The following is an 18,664-nucleotide window of genomic DNA, read 5'->3' on the forward strand; positions in this document are numbered from 1 at the left end:
GTCCAACTTGACCATCTCCTGACTGACTTGTTAGGAAAGCAAGCGGGTTTCAATCAAATTAGGAAAAATAGTGTACTTGGCATGACCTTCTACAGAATGCTGCCTGCAAGCTGCCACAATGCTGCTAGAGTGTAAACTATACCTTTATGAGCAAAACCCTCATATTTTATACAACTTATTACAACTGACTAATTTAGAAAAGGTTTCACTTTTTCAGCTCTTCAACACACAAACCACAAGCTTGTCAAAATTCAGGTTGATATGAAACGAGGCTTGCAACAGACTGAGTTAATGAAAATGTAACCTCTATGTGAATGAGAGTGTAACATCTATGTTTTTAGGTATCTAGTATTATTTTATTCTCTTATATTCTATTCCCTAAATGTTTATGATCTTGTTAAATCATCCTTTTACATTGATATGGCAAAGAAGGCAAAAGCATGTATGTAGAAAAAACAATTATCTATAAAAGTTTGATAAATATTTTGAAAGAAAGAATAAAACAAAATATTATCTCAATTAAAATGAAAAATGTTGATAACAGAACTACCAAATATTTACGTATTGTTAGTCAGATCGAGACCGTAGTTAACAAGAGCTGACATGTTTAAAAACTAGCACAAAGGTTAAAGGTTAAGGATGCGAAACATTGTTGCAATATATTACAAATGTGATTCATAGTCTAAGATATTCTTTGGAACTTGAGCTAGATTGGCTTGAGGCAGAAAGCCTTAGTAAATATTTGGTATCTGCGAGTTTGCCTGGGATAGTGTGCCTCAGCCAATACTTAGCCCTAACCTTGTAGTTGGCTAGGGAAAGAGTTAGCAAATGCATTCCACACTTTGATAGGATTATCTCCTTACTTTTTATGCACAGAAAATGCTTTAAAAACATCACAGAAATGGCTTATCAGAGCTTCATCTATGATAAACCACAATTATCGTGATTGTTGTCACAGATAAATGCCAACTGAAATGTCATCCCCTTTGACACAAACAGCCCTGGATATCGACTGATATCAACCCCAATATTATCTTTGCTAATGTTATTATCCTTAGGAGAAACAACAGAATAGGTGCTAAAAACCACCTGTCCTGCTAAATTCTTTATAAAGAAAACACAGAAACATGCTACTGTAATCTTGTAAAACAAAAGACGTACTCAGCGTACGCCAGCATTTGAAAACGCTGGTGTCAAATCACAAATCAATGAAAAGCCTGAGCTTAGAATGAACAAAAATGATCAACGCTTCACTTTGTTAAAACAACAAACAAACAATTACCAGAAAGAGCCAGATGCTGCGACAGTAAACAGTGAGATTGTCATCAAGCCGGGAGAGAGTTCAGTCATTAAATATTTGGAAAGGGTTCATCTAGCCTAAGTCTATATTCATGGATGTTGTGCCCCTGTTTGATAGGTTTACTCAGGTGCTCCTTCATGACAGGTTTGTTTATGTCACTTGTACACAGGTGTTTGCTTGTATTGGATAACATGTAATATAAATATAGCCAAAACTATACAGTGCCGTGGCCCAAAGTCTAGGCAAGCGGATGAAGTTGTACTTGGAAGATCGTACTGACTGAAGCCTTTGACAGGCATAGCATTATGTCAGACAAGATGATAAATGAATGCAGTTTCAATTTTGACAGGAAAATCAGTCAGATTTGTTCACTCATTGGTTGCAATGCTCATAAACATAATGCATGATCTTTTCCACATTTGTATTTTAAGATAAAATACAAATTGTGATTTTTCGCTAACTACAATTCAAAGTGGATACCCCATAAAATTTTCTACAACTGCTTGGTTATGGAGAGCTTTTGGGGAATATTATACTATATGCCTTTCTTGATCGCTATAATAAACCATCTGGCTAGGCATTCAATCTAAAACTTGTTGTATTTGGTGAACATGCGTAGTTCCTAGTAATTAAAGTTTTTACAATCTAGAAATGAGCATTAAAACTAACAAATTAAATATTTAAAAAAAGCTACATATCCCCAGGGTTTATGCGTCAACAAAAATACGATCATGAAGAAGTAAAATAAATATGTGAAAAATAAAAACAGTTTACTTAATCTTCTGCAGTTAAATTTTTTTAAATGTTACAGTTTGAGGAGATAAAATACATCTAGTAATAGTAACAGTATATATGCGCTTATATGAGTAATCGTGTTAGCTAACCAATAACTGTATTTAAAAAGTTACTGTGAAAAGATTTTAGATTTTTCACATCGTTTTCATAGAAGCTCATTTTTTATCTGGCCATGCAGTTACTTATGGTTAAAATTGTCTCAACGAAAAGTGTAGCTCATAAATCATGAAATGGCTTTGCACTTGCGTCGTCAAACCTTCTGCAACTCCTTCAACTGACATCAAAGAGTTTCATGAAGGTAAAGAATGAAAAGTATGACTAGATCTGAGATATTTACAGTTTATGTTCTGTTTAGTAGCGTTTAACAAGGACACTTCCATTCATTGTGAAAAGGAGTGGCTAGAGAGCCTCAACAGATGACACTTCTCACTGTGAGAAACCTATCAGCTACTATATTCGATGCAGGTAGCTGATCGAATATAGATCAGCTACCTGCATCTGCAATGTTGGTCAGACATCTACACCATATGAAGTGTGCCACTCGACAGTTCCAAAGCCAGAAGTGTAACAGATGATTTAACAACTCCTCACAATGAAGATGTGAAGCATTTTGCTAAAAGAGTGGTCAAATATCTTTAAGCTCCAGACATGAGAAGTAAACAACTTTGAATTAATTGGTATAGGAATAACTGGCTCAAAAAGTTGACAGACCACAGCAAGTGGTTGCGCACACTTGAGTTCTCAATTAGTCATGAATTATTACCACATAATAACATCATAGACTGGAGTACTTGGCTCAACAAAAGAAGAAAAAGGAAACAAGATGGGCGAGGCTGCTACCAACTCTTTTGAAAAGAAACCCAAATCTGCAACAAACAAATGGAAAGAGTATAGCGGTTGCCGGCACTTAAGGGCAGAATACTTGAACAGTGCTGTACTTTGCTGAGATCATCAACTCTTCAGTTATTATAAGTAAAAGGTATATGACTGATAACGTCAAATCGTCCTCAACAGGTTTAATGATGCGCATTCATTAAGGAAGAATTGTGCCAACTGTCATCGAGTGTATCCTTATACAGCTTTGTAATAAATCTGAATACTGGATCATGGTTAAAAAGAACATCACAATATCCTGTGCACAAACTTTCAGGGTGCAAAATGTCATGGTTTGAAACCACATCTTATGAGCAGAAGACATTTCAAAGGCCCAAAACAGTTAATCTTAATATTTAAACCTATCTTCAGATTTATTAAGATTCTTTATACTCGAAAATATCTCTAATTGAAGTAGCTCTGTGTAACAGGAATAGACATGAATTCCTACCTAATAAAGACGCTTAGTACAAAACCCTTTCATGGGTAGATGAACCGGGCTATACCATCGCATTGTTTATCCAACAATCAGATTGAAGATTAAGGTGGTGATTCTGAAAGTTGTATAGCAGTTAATCACATGCTTTTGTGTAAGATGAGAAGATAAGTATTAGGGTAATACCTGCCTTTGGCACAGCTTGCTATATGACTCTGATGATCCAATAGAGCCTAGACGAGCTCATCATACATGACTCTACTTAAACCATCCAACTCCCTGCTTTAAATGCAAGTTGAGCTTTTAGTCTTCACTGAAGCCCCACCCCCTGGGTATAAAGTTTTTTAATTTTTTCTCAAATTAAGTTAATTTACATTATGACGGTGTATACTCTTAGCATATAAATTAGTTTCTCGTATACTGAACTTTCGTAAATTTAGTTTCTCTAAAAGTTTTAGAATATTGGCAAGAGTGACTTTAACTATTTCAATACTAAATTTAGTATCATGTCACTGATAAGTGAAATGCAAATATCAGAAATCTATCAGTTTTTCTATAATAGAAAGAGCTTTCTGACTGTAAGATCAATAACCAATCAAAAACCAAAACTTAGTAGACAGACATTTCAAGCCTGTTATCTTTTGGGATAGAAATAACGTGCAGCATGCTTAGTAGATGAGGGAAACAGCAATGTATTAAACATGGTGCATGAACTAAGGTGAACGCACAGTCAACTTAGAAGTGAGGCTTTTTAAAACAAAACTAGTGCCAATGCTCTGAATCTCTAGTTAAAAAATAAAAATCTCTTTTCTTCCGGTGCTAACCAGAGCATTCTATGATAAACAAAACTTGGTATAATGTAATTTTTAAAGTTTCTTTTATTTGTGAAAGATGAGGAGGCAGTTGTGGAAAGACCACTCTAGAACCACTGATTTTTTTTCCACAGCGATAAGCACCAGGACATCAGAAGATATTATCTGATATCTTGCAGAGATCGCTACCTATAAAACCATCGGTTACTCTAATCCGACATTCACCGTCGATTAGTCGCACTCGCCTGCTACTCGCGCCAGAAGAAAGGAAGCTAACAATGATTAATTGCCACCATTTTAGATGAGAAGTCTAATCATACTCGGAGACCTCTCATAATCCGCTACCATTATAATTAATAACCAAAATTGTCTGTCCCGAGACAGCTCCTGAGTTCATCAGGCCTACGCAAACCTTTCAAGTCCCACAATCTTGCTCGCTCTAACCAAACATTGCATATTAAATTCTGTGAAGCTTCCTCATTGCTATGACGAGAAGAGAGCTTTTAGAAGAAAACGTGACCAACGTGTCGGGCATCCAACCGTGAGACACCGAAAAAAACTTCTGCAACAGTTACCTTGCGTCAAACATACTAATCTACTCTTTCATGTTTCTAAGAGATTCTCTTAAAAATTGGCTCCACATGAAAAGGCGTCATTAAAAGACTCTTAAAAAGCTTCTTTAGCAAAAACTGCATGAACCAGGAGCCAAAATCACGGTAAGTCAGTCATGAAGACACTCGTGTCACTGCTCCGCCACCCTATCCTGGTAAATAATTTCTTAATGATCACTTGATAATAAACATTAGGTCATTCAGAGTGTCTGATCTAGATACGCAAGCAACATACTCAAAACTTGATGGTCGATTAGCTAAATTATCTTTGCATTAGCTTCACATTGTAGTCATGCTTCTGCATGTGCTTTCAGGTGCTAAATAGTTTGCAGTTAGTCTATATGAAGAAGTCAGACTAATACATTCATTGTATTAGACATACCGGATAATCTGAGAGCCTAACAATGAATTGATAAATTTATGACAGCTTCCCTACAACTCAAAAGGTTTCAAAGGTATTACCTTACAGAATAGTAAAAATACAGCAAACTAAATAATCCAAACATGGTTACGCGTGTCAATATTGAATACAAGGTGAGTTTTGTGAAAAGCAGTTTAGAAAGTCAAGCTCTGCAAGTTTGAACAGATGCAAGGTCTAGATGAGATTTGAATCGTGCAGCGGCGGAGAAGCGCTTCGCGTTTAGCGTACGAGCTGATTGCGCTTGTTTGTTGCAATTATATCTAATCATTTACTATGATATTTCTAATGAGCAGCAATAGCAGATTAATTCATAGTCATTTTATCACAGCTACATAATATCCATGGATGGTGTTTTAAATACAAAGTAATCAGCCTAAAATGTCTTGCTTTCTGAGATAATTGACAGCTTATAAGACTGAAGATATGAAGCAAACAGAGATCAGAATTCAGAGAGATAAAACTCATAGCAGCAGACAAATTAAGAGAGGACTGTCTGACAAGTAAACTTTGAGATCCTCGCTATCTTTCAGGAGGTGAGCTACTCGAAAGAAGCTAGAGTACGACCTTACCGATGCCGAGTATTTTTGAATAGTCCATGTTTTATGCCTCTAGTTTGCGATGCGACACTCTAGAGCTCATCTGATCAGTGCAATAGTTAGACGAGCAACTCAGGCCTAGGAGCTAATCCAGCAGACGGCTAGGGTATTCTCATGACAAGTGCACAATGGGCAGAGGAAGGAAAGTTAGCTCAGAATATCAATTAATCATGGGAAGGAGGCGTAGCCGCCCTATCCAAGCTCATTCAACCGTTGAAAGGGAAAAGGACTCTCCTCGCTGTCTGCCTTCTAATTACCCACTCAACAGGGATCCTAACCAGTTCTCTTAACCTCACGATCGCTATTTATTGGGCTTCATTTCACCACCCTTAAAGCACAAAGAAACCTGTAATTATTTCCATCATATCGCTGTGTTTAGATGCCATTTCATTACGCTACAGTAATGATGATGGTTATTTACAGTTTACAAATGCAGAAATAGCCATAAATCATAGAGTTATGCTGTCAGGATTCTTACAGCGTGTTTAGCCAATCATCATAGAGTTTGTTACAATCACATGCGAGTCAAAGTGAGTTGATAAGCTCAACTTCGTGCTCCACAGAGCTACAGCAGGACGTTCAACAATTGTTTTAGATTTCCAAACCACCAGTATTTTTTATGGCGTCTCTATATATAGACACTTGAGTTTTAAGAAACTAAAAATGTTATAGGAAAACAAGATTTTATTATCCGGATAATTAAACTTGACTTCGATGTCTCCTTACTAATTGCAAAAAGCAAACCTTGGTGTAAGCATTTTCAAAATGCAAGTTCTGGTGAAATTAAAAGAATATTTAGTAGAAATGCAATGCCACTAGTGTCATTATTATAAGCGCATGCCAAACATGATCTTCAGCAGTGCACACAACTCCATTATTCATGCTTTATCTAGATAATAGCGTCTAAAAATGTGAGCGGTGAACTAATGACACTGCAAGTAAATTATTTGGTTTTTTGCTGGTATATTTTTAACAAAGTATTTTAAATTCCTCGGCAATTATTTTAGTTCAGCTCACAGCTTAGTTGCAGTAAAAAGTGTTGCAAGAAATACGATAAAGACTGACACAACTAGGGCAACAGATAATGCAATAGATGAACCAGATAATCTATTTCAAAATGTGTGGTCTGATGCTTTCTAAGTATTACATAACTTAATAAACTAGAGGTGGGTTGACCAATTAGTTGGACGGATTTAGAGGCAGAATTACAGGGCTGTAGTATTCAGGTCAAGCGTGATGCCGTGATGCCGTGACTAATTGTAAATGGAAGGGAGACCAAAATGAATGATACCAGATACACACTGTCTATCATTATATATTTATGACGCTATAAACAAATTACCTCTAATTGAGCTTTTATCACAGCATGCAAACAGAGCAAGCCCTAGAAGGGTGGGAGCAGAGTAGGCAGCCAAAATGACTTGAATTTCTAGTTTTGTCTAAACCTAAAAATGATTGTTTCACATAGAATCTAAATAGCTATCTCAATTTCTGTGAAAGTGTTGCTCTTTACAACGGGAAGCTTCTAAAAGCACATTCTGAGCTTCAATTTGACACTAATAACAAGCATTATGGTGGGGGAGACAAGCATTATGGTGGGGGAGACAAGCATTATGGTGGGGGAGACAAGCATTATGGTGGGGGAGACAAGCATTATGGTGGGGGAGACAAGCATTATGGTGGGGGAGACAAGCATTATGGTGGGGGAGACAAGCATTATGGTGGGGGAGACAAGCATTATGGTGGGGGAGACAAGCATTATGGTGGGGGAGACAAGCATTATGGTGGGAGAGACAAGCATTATGGTGGGGGAGACAAGCATTATGGTGGGGAGACAAGCATTATGGTGGAGGAGACAAGCATTATGGTGGGGGAGACAAGCATTATGGTGGGGGAGACAAGCATTATGGTGGGGGAGACAAGCATTATGGTGGGGGAGACAAGCATTATGGTGGGGGAGACAAGCATTATGGTGGGGGAGACAAGCATTATGGTGGGGGAGACAAGCATTATGGTGGGGGAGCTGAGTCACAAAATCAAAATTTGTCAAGCGCTACAGAAATTTATAAATGGCTATATCTTAAAAACTGCTGCATCAAACACAATGATTTTTTGTGTGACTAGTAAGTACTTATCTTGCAAACAGTGTGCAAAGTTTCAGCTTTTTATGCTTTTTTTAGCCAAAATAAGTTTTTTAGTGTAGGACCTACACCAAAAACCTACACGTAGAGTAGGCCTACTGCAGGAGTAGGCCTAATCTACGTGTACTCCCATATTAAGAGAAGTTATAAAAAAGGCTCTTCAAGACAAGAGCCAGTAAAAATAACCTCAAATCTAATGGTGTTTAACGCAAATGGTTTTCTTAAAGAGCTGATAATTATATTTTTTGTAAAGAAGCATTGATACCATTCTAAATTTTTGCTATTCATTCAACTATCTATAACATAGCACTCTATAGAGTTACCACTCCATAGAATTACCACACATTAGAGTTACCACTCCATAGAGTTACCACTCCATAGAGTTACCACTCCATAGGGTTACCACTCCATAAAGTTACCACTCATTAGAGTTACCACTCCATAGAGTTACCAGTCCATAGGGTTACCACTCCATAGAGTTACCACTCCATAATGTTACTACTCTGAAATGTCTGCGTATTTTAAATTACTTTTAAACAGTTTTTACTAGAAATATTGCTCTAGATAAATAATAAATGAACAACAAAGTCACAGTTCATGTCAAGGTCAAGTCACTATCATTCCTTCAAAGTGCAGAATTCTGCGAGTTTTAGTTTGAAGTTAGCGTTTTACAGCAAATAATTCATAGAATTATCAGTTAAACCACCCATCATGTCAAGTGCTAGTTAATTGTCTGGTATTTTTAGAGCTGAATGAGGAACAGTGATCCAAGCGGAAGCAATACTAGGAATGAAAAACAACAATGAATCAGATTAAATATGAGGAAAGTTCCATGACCCAACAATGATGGATGACCCTAGCGATGGATTTGCTGTAGCATCGATATTGCCAGTCTTATAGAATACTATGAGTTGATTATTGAATAGGTATGAACTTTACTATCACTAGTAAATGTCATTTTAAACAAATTAGGCCATGAGATAAAAAACAAAAACAAAAAATAGTGAATTGTGTTATATTGTGTAGCTGACCAGGAACTAGAGTTCAAATAACAAGCTTCGTAAAACTAATTCACTACGGCTGCCGAGAAGGCTGCCGAGAAGGATGACAACAAAGTATTAAAATTAGCAAAAACTTCAAAGGAAATATAGATAACACTCAACGCTTAGCTCATGAACAAAATTAGCTCGGTCATTGATTTATCTCATGAAACTCCGATATTTGGCAGTTGGTTCATGGCAGTTGGTTCATGACAGTTGGTTCATGGCTGTTGGTTCATGGCTTTCTTAAGAGCCACTTTGTTAGAAATCTCTGTGGCAGCGAGTGAAGCTGTTTTGAACAAAGTTAATGTAATAACTGAAACCTCATTACTCATTAATTTCATCACTTATGAAAAAACTTGTTACCCAATAGTCATATTACTTGTATTACAGCACTACCATACTCTTAGACATTTTGTGAAATCATGTTTCAAGGCCAAATTTTTCTAATCAAACTATTTTCTTACAGAATCCATCTTTAAATTCATATTTAACTATATATTGCCAATTATTTAGACTCAACATTTATCAATCCCTGCTGCCATGATTTTGGTTTATGGTTATCATTTACTGATCTTTCCATCCATCATGACTTCTAAGTTATCATGACTTTTAAATTTGTATCCCAATTCTTCCATGAATACTATAAGTGTGACAACTCCTGTGTTAGCGGACAAGCTTAGCTGGTTTCCATGGGCCATATGGTTGCCATAGGCCATAGGCTGCAACCAGCATTCTTTGTTTAAACTTTCAAAATATAGAATAAGTGCAGTTAATGCTGTTAACCATGAGTTCTGTAGATGTGAGAATCATTTTGGTAATGACCTTAAAAAGGTCATATAGCCCAAGAATACACGTTTTAGAGGAGTAGTCTAAACATACACTAGAACAAGGAGTTACTGACAGAAGACAGGCAGCCTTTGTTAGTAACTAAAACGTTAATGGATTCTTGATTTATTTTTGGAAAGATTCTTCAGCTATTGAATAGGTCAATTATCCTTAGAAAGCTATCAGGTTACCTCCCTATCACACAAAATTTCTAAAGACCTCAGTCCATCCTCAGCATCCAACATCTCTGTCATGTTTGTAACTCCATGTAGTGCTTTATGGCTCTGCTTCATCGACTGTCATCTGTTAAAAGCTGTCATCTACTTTGTGATCCTAAGACTTTCATGTATTACATTAACTCGCTGTAATCTATGTTTTTTATGATGCAATGAGGCTTTGTCATGCTGGCTCGTGGCAGCAAAAAGTGCAGTCATGTTAGTAAAAATAATCACTAGTATTTAAAATATCGGTTATCCTGTTTAAAGTGAACTGTTTCCATAGTTATTATTGGTTTTTTATAGCCACTGATTTAACTTTATTATAAATATTCCTCATTAATTCTCTTTAGCTCTCGCGGTAGCTTTTGTAAAACAGTTAAAGCTTTATTCATCAGTAACAAAGCTAGGTTGAAACTAATTCAAAAATCGCAGTGGAGATGATTTTGCTCGAGTTGGGCTACTTTGAGTTGTAGACAACTCCTAATTTGCCGACACACAATAACCGCTATAAACACCATTTTAGTAAGATTTCTAATGCTACTAGTAACACATTACATCATCACATTTTTTACCTGCAATGCACAAAACATTCTCTTGTTTGAGCTCATCATAGTTTTTACCTGCAATGCACAAAACATTCTCTTGTTTGAGCCGTGTGTTTTGGCCTCCAAGCTGTCAAACTGAAATGCATACAACGTATGTTTTAAATTTTTTATGATGTATTCTAACAACGGATTTTAGTAGGTAGCTCTCATGTGTTATATTTCCCTCTGGTATTATCACTTGTTCGTGATTAGGATGACAACGAGCATCACTTCTAGCCAGCTCATCTATAGCATCGACCCTCTAGTTATCTTGTTTTAAGTACAGTTTGTTAGAGTGCAGAAGAAAAATAATGGAACACTTATCTTTAACAAAACTGGTCAAGGCTGCTCACACAGCGATAGAAGCATTATATTAATTAAAAGTGTTTATTACTAATAAAATCTTTCAAAAACTGTTCAAATTGGCGCAATATAACACTGAAGCCTTACTCAAAATATCGGCCACACATCTGTATAAGTTGAATATATGTCTAAAATAATGCTACCACGGTGCACTGTTGTCACTACCATAATTGGCACAAACTCTGGAATACCTCTTTAGCAGGCACAATACCAAGTGATGGAAGCAGCTGATCAGTTTACAGAGAGCTCGAGTAAATTCGGCGATAATCTCTAAGCGTATAATGACTGGGAAGAGTCCATTTCACAAAGCTATCGCTGTATTAATTAAAGCCATCAATCTATGACAAACCTCTCTGCGAACAGAGAAACTGTCTGTTTCACTGCACCTATTATCTTCTTAGCATGACAGTTTCAATCTCTGGTCAGTTACCTGGATAGCGAGCTGTAGATAACCCCTAAAAAGTTTATCTGGATAAAATAGTTTTTATCTGAATAATATATTTATTTGAATAGATAAGGCTGTTCCATGTTGCCATGAAACAGCCTTATCAAATATATTATTTTTACTAATTAATTAAATTTATTAATTAATTTAATATTACATTATTAATTTTCAAGCCTAACACTTTTAGGAAAACGATTAGATGTTTCTGATGGAGTTGTTAGCACTTTGGAAGAATAATTATTCACCTTATATTTAGCCCTTTTGTACTAGAATGTTCTTTCTAAATATCTATGGTGTATCTTTTTCTGATCAATTTACTTGTCCAACTTGTATAAAATATAGTTATAAAAGATAGCTACAAAAAACCATATAAAAGAGGGAGTTGTAAAAACGAGGGTTGTAAGCATTAATACAGTAAATTTTAATATTAAGCTAACATTTAAATGTCTGTAAAACCTAATTATCTTCTAATATGCAATGATAATTGCAGACTATCTTTCAATATTTTAAATACATCTAAAGAAGGACCCTTTCCTTACCTACATATACTAGGAATGAATATCTAACACACTAGTCATCTATCAAGTCAAACTCACCCTTCTAAACCATCAGAAGTAGATGTAAGTTCCCAGGAGTCGATCCTAAACTCTCACCACAAGAAATGACAAAGTATTTCCTAAAGTATGAACTAGGATCAAGTAGATCTACTGGGTTGAGACTAGATGTGAACGCTTTAGTCAAACGCACACAAGGCTAATGAATCAGTCAACGGAATGAACAGCACCTGTGCTCAAGCTAATAGGCCACCCACTGAAGTATCACATATTTCTCTGATAATATCCCATTGTCATGCCTTTGAAGTCAAATTGCATAATTGTGTAGTGATTAATGATTATTGATCTGAAATGGCCGGATATTGAGAATGACTAATACTACCAGTGTTAAATGTTGTAAGGCCAAATGCTTGCTTTTGTTAAAGAATATACTGCCAGTTGGTTAATTTGCTGGATGCAATTGGACTGTAGCAGGGTGAGTGATTGATTAATTGCTGTGTAAATATTCTATGAAGGAACAGTAGCTGAAGCTGATTTCTCCTTGATAGATTCAGAGTTAATATGCTGTGTAGATGGGCAAATCAATGTAGGAGTGGCTCCAGGTACAAAAATGAAAAAGCTACTGGTCTGCTTGGCATCAGTCGTAATGAGATCGACGCCACGGCAGGCATGTCCATTTTTGTTTTTAAATGCCATTATTTTGTTGACATGTCATTGGTTAACAAGACAACAAATGCTTTGAAAGAATTTTTGATGATCACCAAAAACTGAAAATTGTCGATATCCGGTGAGTAAAAGTGCTGTTCAACATGTATTTCTACTGAAACTTGACATGCCGCTCGTACTAAATTATGGCAGCCCTTACCATTGGCCTGCATAAATTATGCATCTGTAATTGGATGATGAAATTACTGTAAAACCTCTATTTGAGCGCTATGGCCATAGACCTATTAACTATTAGTATAGTTAATAGGTCTATGGCCATGGCGATCAATTGTCAACCCTTCCCTTACATTGGCGTTTTATTAGAGGTGACGTTCAAAAAGAGGGTGTTGCTGTATTTTTGACTAGCTCATCAGAATTTTAAGAAGATAAATTTAACCCTTTTACAGGCAAAGCAATGCTAATGTCGCGGATCGACACTAGCATGCTATTGACCTTAGCACTTTTGCTAAACCGTTTTTTATGTATGTTAATGTATCAGACCAAGTTAAACAAGGAACTACTCTGATTACATTGATTAGCCAGATACAGTTATTAATAATTCTGATGGTGTTGCTTGCAAAGTTTCAAACAAAAAACCGTAAAGCTTTGGAGTTAGAAAACGGGCATAACATTTTCAAGTTTTAAAAACGTTTTTGAAATTGTAAAGGTAGACTACATCATAACCATGGCTGCTATTAAGTCAAACGGTGTTATTCAAGAGTATTCTCATCGTTCATCAAAACGCTTTAAAGTCGTCAGGGAAGATTTTTAACCACATTTTGGCCGAATCTGAAAACAATGGATATGACTTGACCTTGGTGACTTCGAATCAGATTGTAGTTTTCATGACTGTGACGATTGATGTTTTCTGGTACGCCGTCACTAAAATCATGGCAGCCACTGCAGCAACAACAAAAGAATTAATTACTATTGACATAACTGAGTCATTATTAGTCCCCTTTTGTGGATACTTTCTACTTTTTATTATTGGTTCGTACCAAAATATTTCAAAGTGGTTGGAAAATAGAGGTGGTGTTTAATTAAAGGGTGGCCCTGTGTTTTTCAACCCTTTTTTTATAGCGGCGCTCTATTAGAGGTGGTGTTGTATTAGATATGGGGAATCACATAAAGGTGACGCTTATATAGAGGTTTTACAGTAGTTTTGTGTTATTTGCTTATTCATGTCAGTTTTTAGTTGTGATTTACTTGTGAGATTCACGCGATAGATTCATTTTATACTTCTTTCTTTTAGCGAAAACGAGGCAAAATAGGTATTTGCACAAATGTTACTATCACCGCTAACTTTTTAGATACTGCGGTGAACAGCTAGACAAAAGACTTTGGAGTCAGCATTAGTGTTGGCAATTGATAAACTGGTTAAAAATCCCAGCATACCCTAGGACACTTATGTATTCGCCTCATCTAACTTTCGCGTTTTCGCGGAGTCATCCTCTCGCGAAAATTTCATGCGAGAAACTAAACTATCATAACAAACGAGCGAAAACGCGAAGTTAAATAGCTTTGTTCATTGATAGTCCAAGTAACAAATGGCAGCAAGCGATCAAATTGCATTATCAATCTCACCTACACCATTCTACCTGCAGTTTGCAATTAATAACTAGTCCCAAATTGAAATTTTTTCTTATCGGTAAACTGAACCTGAGGAATCTAATTATGTTTGTTCCGCTGCATTTATTTTCACATCACTATATTTTCGCACTCATCAGAGCTGCGAAATTAAGTTGCAGAGAAATTTTACTCGGTATGCTACTCACGAAACTAAATACTAGCGAAATATAAGTGTCCTAGGGTAGATTTTGTGACCTTTAACCCTACTAGTCCAAGATTCCCTTGACCATTCTACTTGTCTACACAATAAATCGTTAAGCCACATCGCTGCACGCTTTACCAAACAAAGTACAGACTAGACAGGTAAAGTGAGCAAGAATAGCGCATTGTCAGTCAAGATATTTCCCTCCATCCATGCAAATTCTGCAGACTATTCTGTCAATTAGAGATAATACCAGATGAGTAATGCTCAAAGTTTATTGAGAACCATCAATAGCAACATGACATTATGACTGGTTACCAAATGAATGCCTGTGATGATTGATCACTCATGTCATTATAAGTTTAACACCCTACTAGTCCAGAACTTGCCTTCCAGTCTGGATCCTGATCAGAACCTTACCAGGATCTAATAGAAGGATCCTGACTTGAGTCTTGAAAAAACTGTCTCATGTCATCAAATTGAGCTTCTTATTAAAGGCATAAAAAACTAGGCTTGTGGTCGTTGAAAGTTAAACAGACCATTAGACCAAAGTAATAACGAATTTATGACAAACCTTAAATGTGTGAGGGGCTGATAACACATGCCGAAATGTTTTATCAACACAGGCGCCGATGAGATCATTAAAATGTCCTTGATGGTAATGCGTGATGTCTGTTTAAAGGTTTTATGCATTGCTAGAAGTGGAACGAGACACGAGACACCTCGAGTATCAACATGTTTCGTCCCGGATTGATCTCGTCTCGACCTAACTATTGCCAAACTCGAGACAGGAAGTAGAACTTAAGCGCCTGCGCACGGCTGTAAAAACATAGCTGCAGAAGATGAAAAATAAAGTTGCAGGAAATAAAGTAAGACCTATTCAATAGATGGTAGAAATATAAATGTACAAAGCAATATGTTTATAATAATTACTATCAATCAAGCTCAAAATTCTTTAAAATATATAACTTCACAATTTTAGAGCAGTTTGTGTCACTTTTGTTTACAAAAAATAAATGCATATTGCTATAAAATGTTGTATTTAAATCGTTTACACCAGGAGAAAATTCAATTTAAAAAGAGGTTTATCAATTTCATATATCAAGTGCGCTAGTCCTTGTGTAGTGAAATTATCACCAAATGCTCATTATTTTACGGTGTCGTGTCTCAAATTTTTACAAGACAGGGTCTCGAGTCTCGAACTTAGAAAACCTGTCTCATTCCATCTCTATGCATCGCTTGCCTCTCATTGACTAATTCTTTTTGTGACATTTTTGTTGCATTTTTGGAAAGCTATTGGCCTTTTTGATAATAATTTTTGTCCATTATTGAGACTCAAAAAGCCACTATTGAAAATAGTCTACAGCGCTCAACCTCATTGGCTAATATAGCAGAAAATATTATTGAAAAGTAACAATTTAATATAGAAATATCATAAGAAAACATTAGTATGCTTTCTCTGCATACAATAGCCCAATTCATTTGCATAATACTCTTTGATGAACACAATTACCCTAAAACACCAGCCTGTGTACCCATCATCTTCATGGAAGACTTGAGATAGCTTAGCATGGTCTACTAACTTTCCCCTATTGCTAAGTCAAGATGTCAAGAATTAAAATAAAAACACAATGGCTGATAGCTGATAATTATAAAAAGGATAAACAACTTGCAATCAATTGAGAATTTCATTCATAATATCTTTAAACACTAAGATATGAAATTAAATAAACCTATTTATTAACAGTTATTATAGCTCAACTCTAATCATGTGAATTTTTGTAATTCATATCGGGACAACAACTCCTAATAATTGGGATAATTTTATTATTGTGCTTTGTTTACTCTGACAAGACACAATAATAAAATTGTGCTTTGGTAAGGTATAGTCAAGAGAGTACGTTTTCTTTTTTTCCTTTTATTTGTTTAACATGCTGACCAACGAAACATGAAAGTTCATTATTCTATGTGAGTGTGCAACTGGCCGGTACAAAGAGGGCATAGAAGCCTAAGGACGAATGACTTGAATGCCCAGACTTTGTTTAAGCAAATAATAACAGAAAAATATATTAAAAACATAGTAAAACAAAGTTTACTCACTTAGACAGTCCAAAAGCTTATGTCTTACTATATTGGCCACAACCATGTGGATCATGGCAAAAGAAGTTTTGAGAAAATGAATTTTGCATTTGGTGTTTTACTGTGTTGAATTTTGTTGTGAATGGTGATGCTTGCATAGCTTAACACACACCAGTTCTTTTTATTTTTTAGTAAGTCATCATTTTCTCTCAATTGTGAACAGTTTTTTACTAGGCCGAAACAACACAGACATCGAGACAGCAGGCTAGAACTTGCTTTAACGGAAACACCAAAACAATATCTGGTTTAATAGATCATATATCATCCTTAGCTTGTAGTTTAAGGAGAAACATTTATAGTGTTGGACATAAAAGTAACAAATTTGCAATCTAGTTTATTTTTGCTATTATTCAACCTGAATATAGACCTTCTAAAAAGGATCTAAGAGGGTTGAAGTCCCCAGCATTGAGCTTTTTGCCTTTTTAGGCTTTGACAAATATGGAAGCAGGAAACTGGTTTAATTCCAGCCCAAATAATACCGCACTTCAGATAGTTATTATGTCAGTTATTGTTGTAGTTTTAGCAGGATAATTGCTAACCGCATGTGCTTATCAGTTTTAAATGATTAGAAGCCATCATAAATTTCTTCATAAAGACACACCTCTCTTTCTTCAAGCCAAATGTTATTGCTGTCCTTATGGGATACTTTCTTTATTTTCAACATGGCACTCTTAAATCTTAGAGTGTGTTTTGGTAAAGTCAGATTACAGCATGACATTTTCATGATAGCTTCGTTAATGCTTGCTGTACTAAAACCGGTAAAGAAGCGCTTTCACACGAAAAAAAATTCTAAAATTTTGCTTTTATATTTATATTTAAAAATGTAAATCTTGAATTAGAGACTTCACTGCTTACTAGTCAGTATAATTTGTAAAACAAAGAAACAATCTCAGTTTTCTGTATTTTAATTTTAATCATTTGACAAGAAACAGTTCAAATATTACATGTATAGAGCATATCTCTATAATCCTTATTGATCTTGTTTCCTAGCAACTACACAACAAGGAGGTCTTCTAAATAATCTATTAAAATTTTTAAGAAAATTATCTTTTGATTTCAAGCAGAAAAGTGCTTAAACTGTCAAATATTGTTAAAATGTTACATATGGATGGAAACATTTTTTTAACAAACAAAGTACTGAAACTACATTTTTTTATATTTGATATATGCATATTGAATCTCAACTGGAATAAAACTCTTTCCGTAAGGATGTTCTACAGATATACTCTCGCAGATAGCAGAACTTGGAAAAGGGCAAATCCACAAATAGAAAATATATTTAAAATGCAAACTGTTCACTTTCTAAAAATGATCATGATAATACTTTACAATAGGCTAAGTATAAAGTATTAATTAAATGTTGAAGAAACAACATTATCAAGTATGCTGACATTGAAAGTATGTAACTTATGGTTGTCGTTTAGGATAATATAGTTATTTTCTGGGTTGAATAACAAGTAACACTGAGTTAAATTTAGGATTTAGTTAAATTTAGGATTTAGTTTGTGATGAATAACAAAGACAGAAAAAAGGTGATGTTGAATTTTAAAATAGGACTTGAAAAACCTTTCACTATTAACCCTTTAGACCCTAACAGCCAGAATTCCGGCACTCACATGGCTGTGTTTACAAAAGCTGTTTCAAAGTAACAGCGTAAACTAATCAAATTAATTCTTGCACGGAATGTTAGACCAGAAATTTCACTTCCATTGGTAACAGTTTTCAAATATCTTCCTCTACTTCCTTCGTTACAATAATAAATTTTATTAGAACTATAGTCTATCGCGAAAAAATCCATATGACTCGTTCGTTAGTAAGTCATAAATGATTGTGATGCAAATAAAGAATTTTATGATACTAACTATAATTTTCCAGTATATGTTAAGTCATGAAATGCTGATGAACATGTGCTCAATAAATATGATTCTACTGTAAATGTTTTTACGAGTTTTTAAAATCGTACGAACTTTTATAGTTTTAATCCGAATAATGGTGAAGCACTGTTTTTTTGTTGATGACATTTGCTGTCGGT

The 18,664-nt window shown here is 35.4% G+C and overlaps 2 protein-coding genes across 4 annotated transcripts in view; one reads left to right on the forward strand and one right to left on the reverse strand.

The window, feature by feature from the left end:
* The window catches only part of LOC137393461 (leucine zipper putative tumor suppressor 2 homolog), a 43,675-nt gene that overhangs the window by 13,584 nt on the left and 11,427 nt on the right, over window positions 1–18,664 (reverse strand). Inside the window, exon 1 of one of the 3 annotated variants that reach the window (XM_068080028.1) lies at window positions 12,060–12,117. The exons of 1 other annotated variant lie outside the window; for it this stretch is intronic. Coding sequence is in view for 1 of the 2 variants with exons in the window: in XM_068080027.1 (XP_067936128.1) it covers window positions 5,818–5,845 (28 nt within the window). In the remaining variant the exon portion in view is untranslated. Of the gene's footprint in view, window positions 1–5,817; window positions 5,961–12,059; window positions 12,118–18,664 lie in introns of those variants that run through there. One more of the 3 variants, XM_068080027.1, reaches the window with a different exon arrangement.
* LOC137393037 (coiled-coil domain-containing protein 70-like) lies at window positions 6,015–7,871 on the forward strand. The gene is made up of 3 exons (XM_068079422.1): window positions 6,015–6,084; window positions 7,412–7,682; window positions 7,721–7,871. The coding sequence occupies exons 1-3, from the start codon at window positions 6,015–6,017 to the stop codon at window positions 7,869–7,871; spliced, it is 492 nt and encodes a 163-aa protein (XP_067935523.1).

The sequence above is a fragment of the Watersipora subatra genome, chromosome 4, assembly GCF_963576615.1.
Source record: "Watersipora subatra chromosome 4, tzWatSuba1.1, whole genome shotgun sequence".
NCBI classification, from domain to species: Eukaryota; Metazoa; Bryozoa; class Gymnolaemata; order Cheilostomatida; family Watersiporidae; genus Watersipora; species Watersipora subatra.